Source organism: Chamaea fasciata, unplaced genomic scaffold (assembly GCF_029207755.1).
Source record: "Chamaea fasciata isolate MVZ Bird 193981 ecotype frontalis unplaced genomic scaffold, bChaFas1.0.hap1 SCAF_1, whole genome shotgun sequence".
Classification (NCBI taxonomy): Eukaryota; Metazoa; Chordata; class Aves; order Passeriformes; family Sylviidae; genus Chamaea; species Chamaea fasciata.
In genome coordinates this window covers 129,128,292-129,153,611 of record NW_027094086.1, presented here as the reverse complement: position 1 = coordinate 129,153,611, position 25,320 = coordinate 129,128,292, and the positions used below count along the sequence as shown (strand labels likewise).

The window sequence follows — 25,320 nt, the reverse complement described above, 5'->3', positions numbered from 1 at the left end:
GACAGGTGTTTCTGACCCTGCCTTTCTTTAGAAATTAAAACACTCTTAGTTTTTCAGCCTGTTTGGCCATAGTTACCATCTATTTACTCCAGACTAATAAGAGGGCAAAAGGAAACAGCATTATCTGATATACAAAGCAATTAAAATAGGAGGCAAAAATTCAAGCTTTTTTCCAAAGTAATCTCCAACAGTTCACATCTTCATTCACGAAGTGCGGTGCACACAAAGAAATTACTCTGAATCAAAAGCCAATGAAGGCTAAAATGGGAGTTTCACTGGACATCATGTTTAAATAAGAGAGAACTGCTAGATGCCACAGCCAGAGACTATGGCTGAACCTGTCCTTCCCTGCTGCCTTTCCTATATATGTCAGAGTGAGAGATATATTTAGTTCTTTAATGTGTGTGTTTAAAAAACTATGAGCCATGTGGATTTTGTCGAATGATAAATGGTTATTATGCTGACCAAAGGGTGTGCTCTTCTCTGAGCTTTCGACTTTAGGGTCCAGGTTCATAAGCTGCAAGTTAACACAAGATTCAGTGCTTGTGAAATACTGCTCTGACAAGAGTTAGAGAAGCAGAACCAAAAGGATTTATTGTCAAAAGTGGGTTCTGGCAAAGCAGGTTACATCTCTGTGTTATTATAAGCCCCCTTTCTTTTCAGGCAAGCCCAGCACACTGCTGGGCGTTACTGCTCAGACTTCCTCTGAGACGAACAGCCCTTTTCTTCTGAAGGGCTGCATGAACGAAAAGAGTAGTTTAAATACAGTTATTTGCAGTCAGTGATGACTATCTTGTAATTTTTCATAACACCAACAGTTTTTTAGTAGCTTCTCTCTCCCTCCTCTCTTTTCATTTTACCCTCCCTCCTCACTATTTCATAAAAGGGGAATACTCACCATGAACTTTGCCTGTATACTGAAATCAAGGAGTTGCAAGCAGTTTAAGTAAGAGAAAGGAGGAGGAGGAAATGGCTGCAGCTATAAAGAGCATTTGGAGGGCTGGAATGATCCTGTACTTCCCAACAGCTGCACCGCATCAAGACAAACCACAAAATAGTTTTGCAGCAGCTCCCTAGAGCACAGGGTGAACAAAAGACAGACCAGGCTGGTTTGGGTGTTGGGTTTTTTAATGGTAGAAGACAGGAGGGAGAAGGGGACAGAAGAAAACCCTAGCCTCTGTTAATATGACACTGTGTGTATGCATCTGTAAATATACAGGTAGCTGGCAGATGTGCTCATCATCATATGTTACCCATTTGCTGTGATTTACATGCCGAGTTTTTAGGGTAGAATTCATGGAGTAGTCAATTGCAGTATTAATCTACTGATAGAGACAGCAGTAGATGTGAAGGAATATCTAAGGATGTAGATAATTTTGATTCTCTGACTACTGACACTTTGAAGAAATTACATTTAGATTACTAGTTACTCCAGATTAAAACTAGTATAAATGTCAGATTGTGTCTTTATTCTCTTCCTCTGACTCTCCACAAAAGTATAGATCCTGCTGTAGTAAGAAAAAGATGCGCTGATTGTCTGTGACATTGCCTGAAGTTATTCAGATACTTCTAATGAGAGGGTTAAGAAAACTAACTCCTCCCAGGACGTGAAAAACTTCAGCTGAAATCATAAGAATGTCTGAGCTGAAGTCTCGTCTCCCTCCCTGCCCCCATTCTTCAGCCTGCACTATTCTTAAATAAACTATTTGGGTTGGAAAACATTCCTTGCGTGTATTCTGACTCATGATTTCTCTACTGCTTTAGAACCTTTAAGTGCCAGGCAACTAGACAAAAGTTTCACTCTGCCTAATCTGCTGGGGAAAAAAGGCAGTTCCTCAGTTCCTTGAGCACAGGGAGCCCAGTCCAAAGTAAGTCACCACTTTGGGTGCTGACTGTTACAGGGCATGTGAGGAGGAAACATGGGCTCTTTCCTAGATTTCCTAATTGGCCTCTCAGATGGACAGGAGATGATTCATCGCTGGCTATGAAGAACTCTTGCTTTCCAGCTTTTTTTTTTTTTTTTAAAGATTTTGGGACCAATCCATCAAAAAGTAGCTTTCAACCAATTCTGAAAGAAAGGCTGACCACTCCATACAGGCAGCAACAGAAGACTTTTGGTGTATCAGGGAGAGTTTTCTTGTTATTAAAACCAAAGGTAAAACATAATTTCATTTATGTGTTTACTTACCAAACCATTACATGCAGTACAGATTTAGATCCTCTCTCTCAAAAAGAGAACAACTGACTTCCACAGGTACATAGTTTTAGATGGACATGGGTACAGATCCATACAAACAGTTAAATCTGCTAAGATATATTTACATATCAACTGTTCATGCCACTGTCTATTTGCATGCACTCAGATCCTGTAAACTGCAAACTAATACAATTTATTGTAACCCTTAAGGGAGTAGAGATAAAGTAATCTCATTTTCCCATGTTTGTCACAGATTGTTTGTCATGTTCAGAGACACTGATCACAGCTCAGCTGGTGACAGATCATTTATTAGACCACCTCTAGGCATCTTTGTGCATACATTCACATCTTTGTGCTTATATGGCATATAAAGACTTGTGAAGACAGTTAGGGCTCTGTGTTTCCTTTGCCAGCTACAATGACTACAGAGTATTTTATTCCAAGGGGTACTATATGCTTCATCTGCCATCAAAGGTCATGCAGTATGGTAAAGAAATTTTAATACTTCATAACAGTGAAATACAAGAGCTTATAGAAAAGGAAGTGAAGAACGTTCTGTATGAGCTGGAGCAAGACAATTCGCTTTACATCCAGGACCTGCAGCTGTCAATTATCAGCTGTGCAGACCCAGTTGTGATAAGCAGCTCATAGAGAACAACCCAGAAATGAAGTGGAAAGTGAGACTCAGTCCACTGCAGTGTTTGCATCCACTCCACATCTCTGCCTGCTCTGCAGCTCCTCTCATGACCTGCTGCAATCTTTCCCACACAGCAAATTGCTCCTTCTTCTCTCACAGCTGCAACTCCCAGCCCATCAGAGGAGACGCAGATATTTGGTGCCAGATGAACTGCAGCCATTTCACACAGCTCCTCACCTTCCCCCTGTCTCTTTTTCATGCTGAGTGAGCCTATCTGTTTTCCCACCACACAGAACCCAGTTAATTACACACTCACGTGCAGAGCAAGAAGTGTATGAGAATGTATGTTAAGGTCACCTAATTATGGGACGAGTCCTGGAATGTTTATTTATTTATTACGGGGCAAATCCAGAAGTTATGGACACTTCGGAACTGCTGCTTTCTTTGAAAGGTGGTAATCCAAGCAGGACCAGACCTCAAGAAAGATTATATCAAACATGCATTCATGCATATACACAGGCCTACTTGGAAGGCAGAGAGGCTGCCTTAGGTCATCTCCTGACCTTGGCTGTACCCCCTCTAGGTCCCTCCCTGCATCATTTTCCTCCACTTTGTTTTCTACCCCTGCATTAAAATGCGAGATATGTTTACATTATGCCTACGCAAGGGACTTCTGTAAATCTCTGATCAGCCTGATCATATAGCAAAATAGTTATTAGGTGGTTCTCTGTAAACACACATATTGTTCAAATTAGGGCTTGAAGACAGGGACTTCCTGTTTGCTCTGTTTTTTCAGCCTTACTTGATGAGCAAAGCCTCTGCAAGTGACAATATAATCCTTTTCTGGCAAACTCATTAAGAAGTATATGTAAGAAATACAAAAAATAGCTAGACCACAATGGCCTTGCTGTATCAAAGCTAATGTCTCAGGCCTTCAGAACCATAATCAGCCACAAATTTCTTTAGAACTGACTAATAAAGAGCAGGTCATCAAGACAACATCTTTAAGTAGCATTTTAATGGCCAGACAACCTCTGCAGACACCTTTGTGAAGGTGGCTGAAAAGCTGAATTATATCCACTATTGAATTCTGATAGCAGGAATGCCTTTTCCCAACCTGGTCGTTATACCAACCCGGTAATAAATAAGGCCTGAAATCTAAATATTCAAGGGTCCCATACAACTGTGGTGAGCAGTCTAACAGGAGTGTAGAGGTGATGACTGAAAGATAGCTCTTGAAGTATTAATTACTTGAAGAGATGTAATGCCCAGCTGCAGGTTGGGCTGAGTGCACAGACACAACACTGAAGGTTCTGACTGGCATTAGGCCTCAGCCACAAGGTCTGCTTGTGCCAAAACATTAACATTTCTGTGTCACATGAAATTAAGGCTGGGCTGACTAGAAAAAGAATATTTAGCACCTTTGTTGAACTGCATATCTTCAAAGCCTGCATCAGCATGAAACTATTAACATGCATCACACATCTGCAAAGCATGTAAATGAAGGCTCTTGTATGCATAATGCAGGGGCAACGACCCAGGAGGTAAACTCTCAAAGGTTAGCTGCCAAATTGGTGGCTTCAGGTGATGATAAAAGCCTGTCTTACGGCAAATGCCATCCTGCTGCCTTTTCATAGAACTTGTATGCAAACACTCCATTTGCTGGAAATCAAGACAGTGTCTGGGAGCTAAATGACTCCTCAAAATAACGAGCTTCTAAGGTCTGTTGCACTGGCAAACAGTGTCTCTAACTGACCTGAGTCTATTGACTGTGTTAATGGCCTGGAAACTGAATATTGGTGTATGCAACATGTTTATCATGTAACTCATTAGTTAGATTTCTAAGTGAAGTTTGGTCTAATGTGGAGCATAGTAGGTAGAACAGGAAAATAAGTTAAAAGCCAAGAGAAGAAAACTATGAAAATTCATCTGCAGCAAGTGAATGGAAAGGTATTCTTCACTTTTATCTTCCTAATTTTGGCAAGGATGTTGGGAATAAGAGCCAAAGTGCTGTCATTTTTAGCGGTGTGATTCTTTCATCAGTGAAATTTTCTGGTGTGCTGCAATAGATTCCACCAGGTGTGAATGTAATCATTCTTTGGTTCTGAGCCTGTAATAAACAAGTGAGCCACTGCTCCTGGTCTGGCCTCAGCTTAGGAGCACTTGTTACTCTGAAGAAGTAAGAACTGAGAACATGAAATTTGTGTTGAAGCTGGTACAGTTTGATTTTTAATGAACAACCTTGCAACTCTGAAATACAGCTCTGCAAGCAAACAAATGACCTGGAATTCATTGATAAGAAGTTTCCTTTGAAGTAATTGATACAGAACTTCTCAGAGCCTGAAATGTTTGACATCAAAGTATATATTTTCTCCTATTTTTGAGATAGTGTTTCAACCTTAGGTTAAAAAAACAGAGATCAAACTTAAATTTTAAGGACTGAAATGTAACAAAGTAGGAGTGAAATTGCAACATGTTTTCTTCTTTACCAAATGAAACTAAAAGACTAATACTTCCCAGGAATTTCCTCTGTACTTTGAATTAGAGTGGGAAAAATCTAGCTGCTTAAATTATCATCAGCTCTTTCATGTTAGTAACTTAGCAATACTTCCTTGTAGAACCCTGAAGCATTGCCCTCAAACCAGTCGTAGAGCTTTTGCTGGAAGAAGTCAATGCAATGCATCAAGGCTGAAGAGACAGAGGCTTACAAGGGAAAATAATACTCAAACTTTTGTAGCCCTGATTAAATTCTACCAGCAGATCATATATCTGATATGTGATTGTTTTGTTACCTACAAGTTACATAAATTCTTCCTATAATTTAGCACCTCCCTTATAGTAGATGCAAAATATTGTTGTTCCATGTATGATCAGCAAACACTAAGCAAAACCTACTTCCTATAATAAAATAATCATACTTCACTTAGCTAAATAAATTGGAGTTTTTTTCTAATTGTGAGCTGTGTTCTGTTTCTGTTGAACTCTTTCCTTCAGGATTTTCTCAAATGAGGATGAAAGGAAGCTCTACACTATTTTTTAGCTTACCCAACTATTTTAAGTCAAATTTGTGAATCCAGAGAATTTCTCTTAGCAAGCTAACCCTGAGAAAATTAACCCTTTCTCAACAGGCAGGATAATTCAGTTTTCATAGAGCTTTCCTGATGATTTAAAATAGAAGAAAGCCACTGCTTCCCTATAGTTTTTTAAGGAAATCCTAAGATACGAGTTTCATGACAAAACTCACTGTTCAAACACAGTCCTCTGGGTTAATTCTGTATAAATATCAAGAATGTTATTCCTCTTGTCCCAAACTCATGTTTATGCCTTAAGAAAGGGACTGCAATCTTGTGTGTTTCTCTTCAGTTGAGCTCTTCCCTGCAACGGGGGCAGCAGTTCCAGCAATTAGGAAAGAGCTGAGAAATATGAGTCTGGAAACAAAGTAATAGGAATTCAGCTGGGCAACCCCAGTCAGAAATCATCTGGAATGTGGCAACACTGAGATGCAGGGTAAGTCATGGATTTGGAAGTAGCTAAAGAAAATTAAATTACTCAGAGCTTTAAAGAAAAAAAAAAGATAACTCCTGTGCAAATTAAGATGCACATTCTCTGCTTCAGTTTTCTTTTTTGTTTTTTTTTTTTTTGTTTTTTTTTTTTTTGTCACCACTCAGACTCTTCTGTCAATCAAGTACCTGTACAGTGAGGTTGGGGTTTGCACAGGATGGAGAAACAAACCTTGTCCTGAGCTGATGATGAAGAACATATATGAGGCTTCAATTTTGAACCATGCACCTCCCTACCTAAGTTAAATGCACTAATTTTTTTCAAGTATTAGAGTTTAGAATATTAGAATTTTCAAAGCTGAGTAAACTGATATGTCTGTATACACACAAAGATTGCAAATGTCTTTGGAGCTTGGACACAACTGACGCTGCTAATGCAGAGCAAGAATCTGAGCACCGATGAGAGCACAAAGTGTCTCAACATTTAAAATTAAGAGAGAAAAACATTAGTAGTTACAATACAAAATAATCAACTAAGGCTCATGTAATCATTTCACATTCTGTGTTTGAATGCAAATAGCTTCAAGCAATAATTCCTAAAAGCAATTAAACTGAGGGGGAGTTTATAGACCAGCTCTGGAAGATACAAACAGTTAGACTGTAATGCCAGGAGTGTGTCAGAAAAGCTGAAATCTTCCACATTTGAATGTCTTTCAGTTTCATGACAGGGATAGAGAGGGAGACATATTTCACTTGGAACAAAAAAATATTTACTTCATTTCACGAAAATAGTGTTATTTCACGGCTAAGAGAGAGTTTTTCTCCATGTGACTGCATAATCCACATTCTAAGTCTGCTAGGGTCACACGATAAGAATGGATACAGTTATGTGCTCTCATAAAGAGTGATCTTCTCATTTACACTTTAGCCAAATGAAACACGAACACTCTCGTGTTTGAGGGGAATGTAGGAGGCATCACCCACCATTTCTTGTCTGTAGCAGTTTTAGAACAAAGAGACACCATCCTCTGTGGTTTGAAACCTTTCAGAGAAGCCTTCCAAAAGTCAAAGACCTTTTTAAATAGTATTCACTTAATTAGCCAGTCTGGATTTTTTGAAAGCACTTTAACCCGTTGTAGATTTGATCCTTTTCCATTCAATGAGACCTTTCTGGTCCAAATAACTTACGACAATATTTTTGTTACCAATTTGGATGATCTATGAGGTGATGGTAGCCCATAGTGCCAGTTCTGTGACCACTGCAGGGGAGGCTGAGGAGCTGCTGAATCAAAACTCCTGAGGCTAGGCAGGCTACTTCGGCTGCAGCCCTAAATTATCCTGAAAGGGCATCACACTCTGCACTATCCACACAGCTCATGCCCTTGAGCTTCACAACATTCTCTTTTAATGTACAGCAGCTGTGGTCAGCTCAGAGCAGAGCAGTCTGCTCTCTCACATGTGACCCCACTGCGCACCACTGCCTTTTCTGTAGGGCACTGGAGTCTCATTTGCAATAAAGACGGTGCTGAATTCCCAGCGCTGCTCCAGAGACAAAACCTGTTGGCTTCCGGTGGCGAATCCACTGAGACTGGATTCCACCACACTGTTTCAGGAGTGGGGCCTTCATGCACACAGAAATTTCACCAAGACATCCTAGTTCTTAATCACTCCTTCTGTAATTTCTAAAATGATAAAAAAATGGAATAACTTAAAAATATAGTATCATTTGTAAGACAGCAGACCTTTGTACATGCACTTTGCATGTACTTGCACTGAGAGCTCTTTTGTCCAGATCTTATCCATACACTCTACTGAGCATCTTATCACAGCTAAAAAGCAGTTTACAAATTAAAATATCCTCCACAATATTAGCATAATCAGACTAAGCACAAACAGTTTAACTGTTCTCATGTAACAGCCTGCTCAGTAATATAGATTCTGTAGACATGATCCTACCTTTCTCAGAGTCCCATGGATATACCTGTCAAGACTTTTCCATTCAATTTTTTGATAGCAGTCTAGGGCATAATCTACTTTTCCCAAGAATGATCCAAGAGAAAAAAAAAATCTGCAAACTATATGGGAAACAAAAATTATTTTAAATACACAGGCTCAGTACTGATTTTTTTTTAATGGATTTTACTAATTTATCTGGCTTTATTCTGTGATTCTTGGGGCTATCCTGTGCATGGCCAGGAGTTGGACTGATGATCCTTGTGGGGGACTTCCAGCTCAGGATATTCCATGATTCTGTGACTCTGTTTAAAGAACCCAGCTTTCTTTCAATATTGTGGGGGATTTTTTATTCATAAGTACTTTGGAACCTATCAGGTCAGATCAAAGTGTGTCTAATGCAGTGTCTTGTCTCTGATGGTGACCAATAGAAGACATTTTAAAACAATCAATGTAGGAAGTGATACTTTATTAAAACAATCTCACTGCCTTTCGCTTCTTATGGTGCAGGAACTACAGGCCTCAACTCTCACTTGCAAGTTTGCACTTTGTAGAGTTTCAAGGAGTTCACCGATTTATTGCCTAATATTTCAAATATCCTATTAAAGCTTGGCATGTGAAAATATCATGCTGGGAAAAAAAAGTGGAGTACAGCACTACAGCAAGGCTGCTTATCATCTCACAAGACAATGGAGAGGTACACTAAGGCAAGGATGAGCAACCTTTTTCAAAGAGAGGAAAACGTTGTAGAAGAGAATGGAGAGCTGCCACTCTTTGTCTATTAGTGGTATTTACTAACAAGCAAAGTTAATACTAAGAAGGTATTTTGTGCTGAAGAATGCCAACAACGTTCAACAAAATCGATTCATGTCTGAAGCCCAACAGACTTCAGTAAGAAAATGCACCCTCCCTACTTGCCTGCCCACTGCATTCCCCCACAGCCTTGTAGCCCACTTCAGCAGAACTGATGGAACAATCCACAAAGATACAAAGATTCTGCAAGTTTCATGAAACTGAGAGGTTAGCCAGAGTGAAAAGACTAAAATCAGCAGCTCGAAGAAGAAAAGGTTTCAGTTTGAGTCCAAACTGTCTGGTTTGGTTTAGCTGCTGGCTAATCAATACAAATATCCTGGCCTGCTTGGGGTCAGCACTGGCGTGGGCTGCTTTTTGCCAAGCTAATAGCTGCAGAATAGGAACCTGAGCCTAGTGAGAAGAGCAGGTATAGATGTGAGAGGATAACCTAGAAGGGAGAATCTGAGATTTTTAGGATGTTTGCCACTCTTGTTCTTCTAAAGGTGTATGTGTATCACACAGAATCCCACGCAGAGAATATTCTGAGCTGGAAGGGGCCACAGGGACCATTGAGTCCAGCTCTTAAGTGAGGAACCTGTGACCTTGGCTTGGTTATGAGCACCATGCTCTGACCAATCTGTTGCAAGGTCTGTGGGATCCACCCCTCATGCATCACCCTCGGATTTTTACAAAACCATACACTGTTAAAATGAACAATGGCCCATTCAACTGTATTAAGAGCTTTTAACAAAGCACAGTCAGCTTTAAAAATGTTTGTAGGGAGAAACAGCACTGTACTGCATGCCATTTATTGATTCTACCACTTAAAAATGGGAATGTTGTGGTGTACAATTTTGGGGAACAGCAACATGATATACTCAGCCAAGCCCTATATGAGTGATTTCAGCTGCAGAGATTTCACATTTGCCACTGTGTGATGTAAAAATATGCCTTAAGTCCTTGTACTCAGATGCTATAACATTTTCCCTAGTCTGCAGCAGTAGATTTGTTTATCTTTTCAGTGAATAGGAAACAGAGTTGTGAGAAGGGCATCCAAAACTAATCAACGCATAAGATTTCCTGTGCATTTTCTTCCCAGAATGAGGAATTCTAACACCACGTGAAGCAGAACAGAGATCTGTCCACAGTTGCTGTGGGAGATGAAAGCATTTCAGGATAACAATTGGTGAAAAGTTTTAGACATGGAGAAGTCTGGACTGACCAGGAAATGTTGTTGCTGAATACAACTTAAATCTGTATGCTACCTCATTTTTAAAAGTAGAATTTAAATGCACTTGAAAATTACCCCCACTGCCTGTGGGAATTTAGTTGCTTCAGAAGCCAATTTCAGTGATCTGCACTGCCTGAAACAAGCCTTTACTTGCACTACTGCTTATTTTTGACTATCAGTGTGCATACCATGTGGTATCCAAATAATGAGGGATCAGGTTGAAGGTGCTTCCTTTACTGAGACATACTTCTTTTCATTAAGTAATGGGTTATATGCTCTTTGTTGTAGCTGAAAATTACCACTTGCTATGGAAAACTACCATTTATTATTATGCTAATTGAAACTCAGGACATGAAGATAACAAAAAGACTGATTCTTTTCCCACCTGCTGTAAACTGTGATAGCTGAGGGTTCTTTTGATGGTTTTATTTGGGTTTTTTAATTCTAATTGTGCAGCAAACTTCTCAGTGGTTAATTTCAAGGCAAGGTGCCAATAATTTGGCAGTTTCCTCTAATACTGCCTGTCTGATTTTGATTGCAGTAGTGACTGTATCAAGCAATAATTAGACCTTTATATAATACCACAACACTCCATGCAAAGACATCTTCACACAGACCGAATACAACCCATGATCATGTTTACTTGCTTTCAATTACTCCACTGATCTCTACCTTTTACATTTTGCAGTGCATTCTTGATTAACTTCTGAGTTAATAAGAACTTCTGAGTTCTTATTGTTCCCCAGCCTGTTGAGAATGTAAAGGAATGGATCTATACTGATCCTCTACAAGTGATATTCATTGCATTTTTGTTTCATCTCATATAGAAAATTCTGAAAATCCCCAGGAGCCAAGGCACTGCAGATGTCAATTCCATAAAGATGCAATGCAACCTTTTAATACTGTGATTTGATCCCCATTTCAGCAATATTGTAGATAACAGTGGTACAGGCTTGGTACACCAGACCTCATGTCCACATCACAAAGTTATTTATATATAAGTGTAATATAATATTTATATTTTATTTATAGTCTGTCTACACACATCCATTAATTTGTGTTCATACAGAGAAATTCTCACCAGCACTTTGTTAATTTACTTTATTAGTATTTGCTGAGATTGATGAGCACATCAAAGGACCACCTGGCTTTATTTCATTTCTCCTATTTTAGCTGAGAATTTTGATTTCCTTGAGTCAAAATTGTAAGGCTGGCAAATAGAACGGGGAAAAAAAAAAACAAATTAGATGGCAAAAGCTGAAATCTAAAAAAAAAAAAAGAAAAAAAAAAAAAAAAAAAAAGATAAAAATTTCTGTGATATGGGTTAAACACTTGTGAGATATACAGCTATAGTGCATATTGGCCTGGCTCTGCTACTACTGAAGTCAGTGTGAGTTTCCATTGTATTACCAGAGTGAGAACAAAATCAGAGCCAGAGAAGGATGTTCATAACAGACATACAGGCTTATAGCTTCCTTAAATGAATTAGAGGTGAAGTCCAAATGATCTTTAAAAATAAAGTTTTCAAATTAGCTTTCAGATGTAAAGTAATTTAGCATATTAATAATTTCATTATTTTATTGGATGACTTTCAGTGTCACAGAGCAATAGATTGAGTTGATAATGACATGAAAAGAGAACAACGTGTCCTGAATTTATTTAAACATGATAAATTGGTTTAGCTCCAGTAACAACCAACTGAGCCTTTTATCAATTGGTGAACTAAGCCTTTGTTTTGACCTCCTCAATCACTAAATGTGTAACCTGGGAGAAAAAAAATAAGAAAAAAAAAAAGAGGAAAAAATTATATATACTTTGAATAACTTAAACACCACCCAGAAAGCTCACTGACTGCTGCTGTGGAGGTTTAGCCCTTTCAAGAAGAATAACTAGACATCTCAGTTTTATTAAAGCAGTCTTGAGTCATTGTCTTGTTTGCCTTTACTAAAGCATAATTGAAGAAAATTTTCCATTAAATTTGTCTACTGATCCCTCTAACAACATTCCCGCAAGGGCTGCCTATCAGTTGCTCCTTTCTGAGAATTCATGACCATTAATCCTGCTGAGGATGATGGATGATGATTTATTTCAGACACTAGACATCCACTGGGGAACAGAAACTAAATAAAGCATCAGCCATAGCTGTTCACAAAGAACCTCTTTATTTCCCATTAAAAGTCAGTTTGCCGGTCTACTTCTCAAAAGCCACTTTAAATGCTTCTAAAAGAACTGTCTTAAAATATCAAAGTATTAGAAGTCAATGGCTATAATCTGTTTGCACAATGTTCCTGCTTCCTTAATATTTACTGGCACCCCATGGACTCCCTCTAAATTATGATCCCTGGAGCACCCACGTCATGACTCTGTGTACCTGTGCCATGCTCTTACATCCACGTGTACCTTTAGTGCTAAATAGGAACAGTAGGACTGGCCACAGGAGCCTGGCCCTTCAACATTGGGTACAGAGGACTGCTGGAAGTTCGTTGCAGTATCTTGTCTCTCCTCAGGATTTTTCCTGTGACAGAATAGCACCACCTTTTTTTACCTTTTTTTTTCATTTTTCAGGGTTTTTTTCTGGTTTGTTTGTTTGTTTGTTTGTTTTTTAAACGAAGTAGTCAAGAAGAAAACAGCAAGCATGACACAATGAGTGGCAGTGAGGGAGATATATGGTGCCACTTCCATATTTTCTCCACTGACAATGTACTACTCTCCTTGTTGATGCAAACACTAACTAACCAAGCTAAGGTGTGAAGTCCAGAATCATAAACAATTCCATTAAAGATAGCTCTAAGGAAGCTGACATGGCTACACAGCAAACATCAAGTAAAAACTGTCCAAGGTTCAACTCAGTGATGCATGAAATCACAGAGACCCTTATATATCCATACATAATCTACAAAAGGAAGATTGAAGCCAGATCATGTCACTGAACTCATCCCAGTACTCATCCCACTGGGAAGATACTTCCCATAGGCACTGTTGTTGCTCACCCACTACTGCTGTACAGTGGGGCATGCATCCATCATCTGAACAAATGTGTGAAAATTTGTGATGGAACAGATGAAAAGAAATGAATAACTTATTTGTACCAACCACAAACACTGTTGCTCTCCCATTCACATCAGCTGGCGGAGAACTTGGATCTAAGAGGACACCAAATGCAGTTATCCACCCTGGAGTATGAGGTTTGGGCACAGCCTAAAAAGACACAGATCCTTCTCCAAATTCTAGCATTGTCCTCTGTTTTCTTGTATTATGGTGCTGGCCAAACAGTATCAAATTGTTTGGCTGGATAATTGTTTGGTGTCTCTACTTCACTCTGGTGAGATCTCACCTTAACTACTGTATCCAGCTCTGGGGTGCCCAGCACAGGAAGGACAACATCCTGCTGGAGGGACCCCAGAGCAGGGCCACCAAGTTTATTGGAGGAATGGAGCACCTTTCCTATAAGGAAAGATGAAGAGATTTGGAATTGTTCAGCCTGTAAAAGAGAAGAATTTGGGATGATCTAATTGTGGCCTTCCAGTACCTGAAGGGAGCCTACAAGAGAAATGGAGTGAGAGTGTTTACAAGGGCATGTGGTGACAGGACAAGGGGGAATGGTTTCAAACTGAAAGAGAGTAGGTTTATGTTTCAAACTGAAAGAGAGTAGGTTTATGTTACATGCTGAGAAAAAAATTCTTCACTGTCAGATTGGTGGGGCTCTGGAACAGGTCCAGAGAAGTTGTGGATGCTCCATCTTTGGAAGAGTTCACAACCAGGTTGACCATCAAATCTGGTCCAGTGAAAGTTTTCCACAGCAAGAGAATTGGAACTAGATGGTCTTTAAGGTGCCTTCCAACCCAAACCATTCCTTGGTTCTGCGATAATGACCCAGTGGTTGGCTGATAAGTTCTGAAATAGCATGTGGGGAAAATGTTTCCCAGTGTACGTATTAAAAAGTTACAGTTTCATAAATTTTGATCTATATTCTAATGATTTTTCAAAATAATGATAAAAAAAGATATCTGGGTTGACATCACCTGGAAACTCCTCTCTTTTAAAGCCTGCCCTAACAGCAAATCTTCTAGAGGATATGTTTTTGTTATCATGAAAGTTTCAATTTAAATTGTGCCATAGGCATTACTGGCTTTAGTGTGAAATAGTTCCTTTTAACAGGTATGATCCAAAGGGAAAAAGAATTCTTAGATATTTACTTGTTTAAGCTGGCTGATCTAATCAATTCTGGTATGCTAATGGCACTAAAAGCTTTCATTCTTTTCTTACGTCTGTTATTTCAGAAATACTTGTACTGGTAATGATATTTGTACACTAGCAACCATTTACCATAATTGCATTTTATGGAAAAAGTATTCTGAATTCACACTATAGGACCAAAGTTACTAGGCACTACCTTTTTGATGAAATACTTTTTTTCTTTCCCAATGTTTCTAAGATTATTTTTGCATGCTTAGGTAGAGAAGATAAACATTGTAGCCTGTCTGGACAACAGAAACTGTGACAGTGCCTGTAGGACAGAGATACCTTGCAGGAAGATCAGCTTAATAGGCCTTTGTCACTTACCCTAAAATCATTTGGTGTGGCTTGAGTAACTGCTGATGCTAGAGGGAGAAGAGATTCCTCTCTTTTCTTCCTCATCTTTCCTTGAAATAAGAAGATAATGGATGACTGAAAGTGAAAATGGCCAAGGACTCCACAGGTTCCAAAGGTCAGGTTTCCATCTAAGACTGGTGTGGCAAAGCTGTTGTTGGTCCTAGAGAACTTAGTTATGAATTTTTCAGCATGGTGGATTGCTGAAAAGAGATGGGGAAAAACCTATTATAAATGAATTATTCTTCTGCATTTTTTTTTTCCTATCCATATGCAGCAATCCTGAAATGGCTGGAGTATACCAAGAATTCATCTCTTTGGAAGCCTGAGGAGTCTCACACCATGTCAACTGCTTTTGTGTGTTACTGAGCTTCTGGCTCCATGTCTCCCTCAGACACCTGCATTACGGGAGACATTGTGATTGAAAATCCACATCTTTGCAGGGGTTTTCTGTCCTTTGGGTGGGAGCTTGTCCTTCCTGTGTGAAACTTCATAGGTAGGATGAATGGGTATAGTAGCTTAGTTTGATTTGGTCAGGATACATGTGCCTGCATCCTTGCACCTTCCATCTATTTGATTAATAGAGAAAGGCTATCATTTATTGAAAAAGTGCATAAAATAGGTTTATACATATGCAATTAAAACAGGTTTATCTCGTAAGTCTTTAATTACTATTATAATCAGTCGATAACTTCTGATCCATCAGAGTCAAAATAAAGAAAAACTGGCTGCAGAATCAATGACTGATTCCAAGGAACAAGTTTTTAAAAAACCCAAACTGTTCACTGAAAGTGGAATCAGAAAATCCTTGGACTTGAGCCACAGGGCTTTGGGTCTATAATAATTATTATTATTTATTTATTTTCACTTGTTTCAGGCTCACTGAGCTACTTTAGCTTTATGCTGGTATAAACTTTCAAGTAGTTATCTTCCCTGTCCAGGTTAATTTAAAATCCTTCTTGGTCTAATTTGATACCAGTCACATGAAAGATAATCTGAAAGAATACTCATGTACTCTTTCTGCCATATACTTTTATTACAATGTTTCAATCACATCATTTGCTGTGCTACCATTATCTGGTCAGACTCACTTCGTCGGATCGCCTTTTTCTAATGTTGTGGATTTTCCCAACCAAACTGCAGGATTTTCCATTTCGTCGGCACCCTTAATAGCCGAGTAACTGTCCTGTCCGCGGAGGCAGCTTCAGGCAGACTGTCCAGCCAGGAACGGCCGGCTCGCCCGAACACGCGTGGATGCGTGGCACAGGGATGCTGCTTTCGGCGCTGGCAGTGCCCCCGAGACCCAACCCCTGTGAGGTCCCCGCTCAGGTGCACACCCGTGACCCACCTTTCCCATTCCTTCTGTACACTCGCCCCCGACGGCAGCTGATAAATAGGGCTGGATACAGCCCCGGCACCTTCCCTAAGACAGGCTGAGGGCGAGACGACCCTCTTGGCTGCGGGGCGGTCAAGAGGCGGTGCCGAGCCGCTGCCGGGAGCCCTCCCTCGCCCTCCGCCGCGGCTCTCCCGGAGGCTGTCGCGGCTCTCTGCTGTCCGGGGCAGGATCCGCCTGCTCGGCGACCCGCGGCTGGGGGAGGGAAGGGGAGCGAGGACGGGCGCCCTCGTCGCATTTTCCGCCCCAGAGAGGTCCCCCCCCACCCTGAGGCGGGGCTCCTATTTGCCTTCGCCGCTACCTCTGCTCGGAACTCCCTTCGGCGAGCGGAGGGGGCCGGGGAGGGGGCGGCTGCCCCCCTTGGAAGAGCCGCTGGGCGGGGAGGCGGGCTGGCCGCGGCTGCTGCTTGGCCTGGCCGGAGGCACCACGTCAGCCACTCTCAGCCGCGGGGACCGCGATGGGCGACCCCAAGTGACTGCAGCCCCGACCCCAGCCGCGGGGCAGAGGAACCATGTGCCCTCGGGGGCACTGCGCGGGCATCTCCTCTCACACGCAACTCGGCCCCCCTCTCTCGCGAAGGAAAAAGCCGTCTGCCGGGCAGACGTGGCAAACAAGCCCGCCAGCTTTCCCTCAGGCGGGTGGGCGGGTGGCCGTCGCGAAGGGGAGCTGCCGGGAGTGCCCATCCTCCTCCCTGCGCCCGGAGAGTCCCGTTCGGCCGGCCGGGAGGCGGGGAGCGCTCGGGGCGACGGCTGCAGGGCACCCCGGGCTCCCCTCGCACATACACACTGCCCAAGCGGCCGCGAAGCCGGGAGGGGAGACTGGCAGGGCTTTGCCCGAGCCCTGGACGGACGGAGTTGCTTCCCCGGGGAGAGGAAACAGCCGGGACGCGAAGGGGCTCCGCCGCGGCGGCGGGCGGGCTGAGGGGCTGTCGCTGTCCCCGGCACTCGCTGTCCGCGGGGAAACGCCAGGGGCGCGGCACCGGAGTCACCGTGCTAGAGGGGTCGTGCTAGAGGGGATGGGGATGGGGAGAGCGTCGCATTTTGCCTTTGGTTACAGCGGGACCGCGGAGAGAGGTTGAGCTGGGATCCAGCCTCCTCCCGGCTCCCCCGGCCGCTGCCCCGCGGGGCAGGAGACGCCGCCGGCCCTGGACAGCTCCCGCTTTGAACGCCGTCGGGGCGCTGCTAGCCGGCTGCCCGGCGAGGCTCCCGGCCGCGCTCCCAGAAAACCGGGGCGAGAGGGGCGTGGGACGGCTGAGGGGAAAAAAAAGAAAGAATGGGAAGGGAGAAAAAAAAAAAAAAAAAAAAAAGACGACGAGTCAGATTTTCCTTCCGAAAGCCTCAGTGGCCACGTCCTCAAAGCATGGAACCAATTTAGCGTCGCCGCCCCCCCGCCGCTGCCGCTGCCAAAGCTGCTGTGGAGGGCTGGAGACACGGGGCACGTGACGGCCTGGGCGGCGCCGGGACCCTCCTGCGGTATAAGTAGGGCGGATCGAGCCTGGGTCAATTTAGCGTCCCTGGCAGCAGGTTTTTGCTAAGGTTGGAGTTACTCCTCGAGACTGTATGCCTGCGTCCCACAGGCGATAGCTAACCAACCGACTCGGCACCACAAGGAGTCTGCATGTCTTGCAACTAGACATGCTCAGCTTTGTGGATACACGGATTTGGTTGCTGCTCGCAGTAACTTCATACCTAGCAACAGGCCAACGTAAGTGCTTTCCGCTTGTTTGTGGCAGGGGTGGTGGCAGGGGTGGCTGTCCGGCACTGCGCTCTGTGCTTTGTCCCGACGCCTGCCCCACGCAAGGCAGTCTGCAGGCAGTTGCCGCTTCCCAAGCGGTACAGACCAGCTCATAAACTGCCACCTCCGTCCCAGATCAGACTCTAGATTCTTTCTTTCCCTCAGAAAAAGATGGCAAATGGGCAAATGGCCAACGAGATCCCTGTCTACGGGGGAAAAAAAAAAGGGGGGGGGGCATATGAAAATAAAAGAAAAAAAAGGGATCACCTCCCCCCAGACGAGCTCGTTCCTAGAGGAGCACCCAAAGCTTCACCTCCAGCGCAGATGCTGGGAGGAGATAAAGATACAGGCTGGGAGGAGAGTGCTTGCGGCGAGCGAAAGAACCCAGGCTGCACTTTTGTGAGAGCTGAGGCGCGCTTTCCGAAGCAGGGAGCGGGAGAGCGGCGGCTCGTCCGTCCAGTCAGCCATGCATCCATCCATCCATCCCTTCCCTCCCGCCCTCCGAGGGCTCCGCGCGCGGGGCGCCCCCTGCGGGCCGCTCGGAGCCAGCGCGGCGGGCGGAGCGTCCGCGGCCCCGGGGAGGGGGCACGGTGTGGGGCGGGAGGAGGGAGGCTGGGAAGGGGCACAGCTCCCCTCTAGTGCGAAGAGGGAGCGCGGCTCCTCGAGGGCGCATCGCAGCTTTCCGCCTCTCGTTGGAAGAGGATGTAGTGCCCCCTTATCGCAGTCAGCGAAGCGCGCACACACACACCCACCCACACACACACCCCGCACGCTGGGATTGGAGGGACACCCGCCCCGCCACTCGGTTGGGGTCGAAGCGGAGCCTTCCTGCAGGGCAGCGCCCTGTGAAGGGCCCCCCGAACCCCGGGCCACCGTGGCTTTGACCCAGGGTTTGGCCGCCTTCCCGGGCAGAGGAGGGAGGGAGCAGCCTTGCGCTGCCCGCTCCTGGCGCTGCGGGCCCCCGGGACGATGCTCCCCGGGAGGGTGCCCCGGGTCGCCCTCGCCGGGGCGGGGAGCAGCGGCAGGGCCGTTCTAAACAGGCTTTTTGGGGACATCCCCCCTAGCCCGGTGACGGGAGGCAGCTGCGCCTTGGAAAGGAGACGGAGCAGTTCGCGTGGGGGTCCCCGAACAGGGCACCCCGCGCTTCCCGCAGGGAGTTTGGGTAGGCGCGGTTGTCACCGTCACCTGCGGGCAGTACTGGCTTTAGTTTTGTGTTGGGTTAGCACAGGCTGCCCGTGTGTACTCCCGCGGAATTCCAGTGCTTTCAGCATTCAACACTATTACATTTTCCTGGACTGCACGAATCATCCGAATTTAGTGTGATCATACACTGCCAAAGTGACACGTTGTGGAAAAATATCCAGCGACCTGATAGTTAGTGGTAATGTTAAATTCCTGGCATTCAAGTGAGATGTGAGACTTTTGTACTATGGTGAGTTTAAGGCAAAAAAGATTTTTAATTCCTTGAAATCAAGAAACTCAGAAAATTTGTTTCTCCAACTACGAAAAAAGCGCATACTCACACTTAAGCAGTGCATAGCATACTGAGATAGTTATTTGCAATTAGGTGTTTAATAGCTTCAAATTGTTTCCTGTATCACAGTTTTACAGGAAAATGTGGAAATAGGGATGTTTGGCTAGAACCTTTTCCCATAAAAAGTGGGATTGGGCCATTTATCTGAAAATTCACATTACCCCTACAATTTAGTGTTTTCACATCTGCCAGTCTGCCTGGGTTTATTCATCTCTTGCATGAAGACATGTGGAAATACATAGGTCTGGGGGGTTTTCAATGGAGGCATGTTGAAATATTTAGAGCAGGTTTATCATTGATATCTACCTTTTTACTCTATCAGCCGTATTATTTGTCTTGATTTAATTAACAAGTCCATTTTGAATTTGAAATACATGGCAATTTCACCCGTGAGTCTTTCCAGTCTAAGATAACCATCTTAACAGTAAGAAATTACATTAGAAAAATGTTTATTGCATTAAGGAAATCAACAAAATTGCATTTGGAATTAAAAGCAGCAAATCTAATTTTTAATTGAAAGCAAGTTTAAAATTTAAAACTTGTAAAATATTGGAATCCCTCCTCTAATTATCTCTTTTTTCTTTCCCTTCTCTTTGCAGATGTGAGTCAGGTCAGTATAATTTTTTTATCTAATATGTAACACTCCAATTAACAGGCTAGGCTTCTCTTGTGGCAGTCCTATTTTCTAACATTCATTCCCAAGATGGTTGTGGAAAGGTGGTGATTAAATTCTGAAGGCACTGCCTGGAAAGGTACCCACCCCAATTTCACAAGTGGGACGGCCTTTTTACGAGACTGCCTTCATAGGTGTAGAGACCATGAGGAGAAAGTAACGGAGCAGTGCTCTTTGGACATTGTACCTGGCAATTTGGATTGGAGATTATTCTGCTTTAAAGCCAGCTTTACGGTCTAAAATTCATTGCACATTAGGATTATGAAAGAGCTCAGGTGTAACTTTTTTTTTTTTAAATTCTAATATTTTAGGCTGCTATAGCTATAAAATTGTCACTCTTCAACACAACATTTTATTATAGTTACATGCATCTCTGCTATATATAACCTAGCTGTCAAAGTAATTTTAAATCATAGGGCATAATTAAATATATTGGACTGAGAAAAAGTATAGTTGTTTAAGAAAATGAATCTAAGTTTATGAATTATTTTAGCTTAAAATACTGGCAGTTTAGTTTAAAATTGTAACTTTTTTTTTTTTAATCCTCTTCCTTATTTTTTCCAGGCACCTGCAGGGCGCAAGGTAAGCGTTTTTATTTTTCTTTCGTGGAAATGAAGATGATATCAGGGAGTCAAATGAATTAATATTTTGTTAAATTTTGGATGAAAGGAAAATTGATTGCATTGCTTATTTTCAGTGTTCTCTGAAAATAGAAGTGAATTGAATTAATCGTGTTTTACCTGTGAACAGAACTTAGCCTACCAAGACCTAAATGACATCAAAGTATCATTCTTATTTAAACAGTGTTCCTTTGTAAAGATTTACCTGGATTGAATAATACGACAATATCCATAGAGCTCTGAAAGACTGAATCAATTCTATATTATTTCTAAAAGTCACTACTGTTAAATTAGAACTAGTTACTTGGTAGAAAAAACCCCCAATTTTGCAAATAGTTCTGTGGTCTGTGAAGTGACACTTTTAATTCACACAACAGTGACAGTGGCTAATCTATTTGCAGTAGATTATTGTGGGTGAAAATACACTGTCTGTGGAAAATAGCTGTTGGACCTGTATATGCAACCTTCTTTTCCTTTTTAATGTACACCAATTATTCTTAATCTATTTCCCTGTATTGTCCTGGAAAGTTTCCACAGTAACTCATTGAGTGTTATTTTCTTCTGGCAGGGCCCTAGAGGAGACAAAGGGCCACAGGGAGAAGGGGTAAGGAATTAGATTGACATTTACTTGTGACCTTTGAACAGTAGTTGTTGGAAAACCAGTAGGAAAAAACTAAGTTTTAGCGTTGCTGTGAGGTTAAATGATTGTACCTGTAGAAGCTTGCATGTGCAATTTCATAAAAAAAGGAAACCAACTTACCTATGTACTAAATTCAGCCTAATTATGGTCATTGTGCCTGAGCAGATGTGGTTGAGATCATAGGGCAGCCTAGCTCTTGAAGTGATGATTTGAAAAATGTTTTTCCAGCTGCTCACAGTGGAAATAGCACATAGAAATACAGAGGGAAAATTTTACATGTAGAGACGTAATCTTTGAATAATAAGGTTTTCTCTACATAAAACCTGAATAAACTAAACTGGTTTGGAAGATAATTTGTTATCTGTGCCTCCAACAATGTTTTGGGGAAAAGCTCTTGGCAGGTGCGCATTTGTTACCTACCTTCTGCTAGTCAAAGTGGATATTATACTGTTGAAGGCTCTACCATAAAATAACCATAAATAAGGACAGTTTGAATAATTTAATTGTAATGTTCATTCATATTGCTGACATCTGCTTTTCTGGTTTGCCCCTGCATCATTGTTGCTTTTTGTAAAGTGGTATTCTGAACTTCACATATTTATCTAGGTTGTGTGTAGCTATGTGTCTTTTTTTCTCTCCTCTGAAAATGAAAATGCCATAGTACTGATGAGGGAGCTCTTGAAGATTTCTGAGATGTGTGCTGACAAATGTAATGGAAACTATTAGGAAGACTATATCAGTGTGGTCAGCCGGATATTTGGTTTAGGCTGCCGCTAGCTAAATTTGTTTAATGAAATGAGATGCTTTCTTTGTTCTGAAGGCAACAAGCCTAATCCTGCTCCTTTAAAAATCCATTTATTATGGATTTCATTAAGTACTAATCTGGGTCCAAAAAACTCAACGAATTAGATACCCCACATCAATTGCCATGATGCCAAACTTGACCAGCTTTGTGTACTGAGGATGAAAGAATGTAAGGACAAATGTTACTGGACTGAACACAGGTAATTTCGACCTGTTGTAAAAGAAGTTCTGAGAGTAGTAGAAGATGGATGGTATCAAAAATCTGTAGAAGAGCACTGCTAAATTTTAACTGGATTTGCAATTATACCACCAAATTGTCTATACTGATTAAAAACTGGCATTGGACTTAGTCAGGATCCATGTTAACTCATATCAGTAGAGCTGCCCTTTTCTAATCCTCAGCTGGTCAAATTTTAGGCTCTCACTAACAGGATCTGCCAGGCTGTGTGGGTCCACATGGGTCACTTGGGGTTCGTAAGTCCAAAGTTTGTCACTTAAGATGAAACTTCCCAATTTGGACATTACGCTTTGGTAGTGCATATCCAATATTGCTCCCATAAATCTTCTCAAATACGAAGCTCCAGTACATATCTGATACAGGGTGTAGCAAGGTAACATAAAATCAGACTGTTTATTTTCTCAAGTTAAGCATTTATTGAAACTATTTATTGAAATGTATAGCACTGCTGTAGGGTGTGCTGTGGGTGCCTGATTGTTACTTAAGTCACCACATCAGAGGTTTCTTCAGCCACTTCTAATTTTCACTCTATATAATTCTATTTTTAACTCTAGGGTCCACCAGGTCCACCAGGCAGAGATGGTGAAGATGGTCCTCCAGGTCCTCCAGGGCCCCCTGGTCCTCCAGGTCTTGGCGGAGTAAGACATCCAAACTTTCTATTACCAGAACTCATAAGCTGTGCTTTGTGATCAAGATGAAATTTATATCTGCTGGAAAACACTGTTTTTGAACAACATTCTCTTGTGAGCCATAAGAAATTGATGGTCCCAGTTCCAATGAAACCCTCCTTGGGATGTATATATTCCATGGAAAATTTGGATTCTGTTTTCCACAGGGACTTAGGAAGAAGAGCAAATCAGTTCTGTTATTTAGCATTAAACTTACACAGCGATAATGTGTATGGGTTAGGCATCAACTAAATTAAACCAGTGCTGTTTTAAGTAGATGGGGAAAAGAAACCATTGCGGTTGGATTCAAGAAACAGCAACTGTATCAGAATAAGTGAAGAAGATGACTCCTTAAGCTAAAAATCAATTAAAAGTGCTATAGAATTTTAGTGTTGTCCTTTAGAAATTTTTACTTTTTGTCTGTATTCATACTGCAGAACTGTAAATGGGCTGTCGCATAAACACTTTGCGCACAAGTGTCCATCATGTATTCTCTGCAAAGTGCTGCATTTAACTCTTTGCTGGACATTAGCTTGCACAGGGAGAATGAAGACATAGACAGTGTTGTATTGATCAAGTTTTGTTAAGTCCTTTTGCATGGAAGAATACTCTTTTGACTTCAATGTGAATAGCAATACTTTATTATGCTAGTTGCAAATATCAAAGTGCTTTCATTAATTTTTTAAAAATTTTAATATGTTAATTAAATAAGCAAGAAAAGGAGGTTTGATTGTGCTGTGGAGAATCTTTTTCTATTTTGATAAAATATCAAAAATCCATTGCACTGTTTCTGAGGCTGCATGCTCCTCAGATGTTTCTGAAACTGAAGGGCCTACTTTATGCAATAGCTACTCAGGGCTGCTACGTGAATTTTACTTATGCATATTTTTTCACTGCTTTGCTAAACTCCCCTCATTGGAAATTAGGCAGAATAATTTGAGAGTTTCAAGTAAGTTTTCAATTTTAAATGAACACTGAATTTACAGTCCTAATTTTCAGTTCACACTATTGAATGCCTCTCTATCACTTCTGCAGAGATATTTGGGTTTGAAAGGGCCTTCCGGGTAAAATCAAGTCTTTTTGGAAACAAGTGAATATAAATATATTTATAGTAGGACTATATTTACTGAGCTATATATATGCTACTTTAACAAACAAAAGTAACAAATACTTTATATATAGCAAGTATAACAAATCAGATGATATTTAATACAAAATGTTGATTAAAAAATAGATCTTAAAGTTTTTAGTATTTTAATTTCAACCTTTTTATTGTCTACAGAACTTCGCTGCTCAATATGATCCATCTAAAGCAGCAGATTTTGGCCCAGGACCTATGGTAGGTATATGACATACCACTTGATAACTGACATGAATAATGTGTTTGGTTTTTTCCTTTAACTCTAATTCAGCTGCCTTAATGAAAAAATAGTTTTAAAATTAGTGGTTTGATCATATATTGACTCAGACTGGAAACTGATCCTTCAATATAGGATGATGTTAAACTTTTTAAATAGTCTGAGAACTTGAAATATGGTCTTGGATCTGTATATTTATCTTGAATGTAGCACTGCTGGGTCTTGTGCCTTAACTCTGTTTATTGACAACACTTTTATGAGTCAATGAATCTCATAATCTGATGTTAGAAAACATGTGTACTTTGGTATGGTATTACTTTACCCACACTGAGACAGAAGATCATGTTTTGGGAAAGAGATTAACTGTAAAGCTGCTCTCTAAAGCAGACCCAGGCCTAAAAAGTAACTCAGCATCTTGGCTCCAGTTGGTGATTATTTTTTCTCCAACATGTGTACTTTGGTATGGTATTACTTTACCCACACTGAGACAGAAGATCATGTTTTGGGAATGAGATTAACTGTAAAGCTGCTCTCTAAAGCAGACCCAGGCCTAAAAAGTAACTCAGCATCTTGGCTCCAGTTGGTGATTATTTTTTCTCCATGGCTGTACAACTCTTTTGATATCCTTGGATTGCACAGGTTTTTTAGGAAATTGGTCACCGCATTTAGTTCTCAACATCTGAATGTTAGTACTTGGTACTGCAAGGCTGTCCTGAGGAGGACTCCTTATAGGTCTCTGTATACTACGTACAAATGGA

General features: G+C 41.8%; 1 protein-coding gene across 1 annotated transcript in view; it reads left to right on the top strand.

Annotated features, from left to right (window-relative positions):
* The first annotated feature begins 17,814 nt into the window (after positions 1 to 17,814).
* The window catches only part of COL1A2 (collagen type I alpha 2 chain), a 38,957-nt gene continuing 31,451 nt past the window's right edge, over positions 17,815 to 25,320 (top strand). The window contains exons 1-6 of the mRNA XM_066197426.1: positions 17,815 to 17,997; positions 20,161 to 20,171; positions 20,799 to 20,816; positions 21,423 to 21,458; positions 23,091 to 23,174; positions 24,487 to 24,543. Coding sequence (XP_066053523.1) covers positions 17,928 to 17,997; positions 20,161 to 20,171; positions 20,799 to 20,816; positions 21,423 to 21,458; positions 23,091 to 23,174; positions 24,487 to 24,543 — 276 coding nt within the window. The 5' untranslated portion in view covers positions 17,815 to 17,927. The remainder of the gene's footprint in view (positions 17,998 to 20,160; positions 20,172 to 20,798; positions 20,817 to 21,422; positions 21,459 to 23,090; positions 23,175 to 24,486; positions 24,544 to 25,320) is intronic.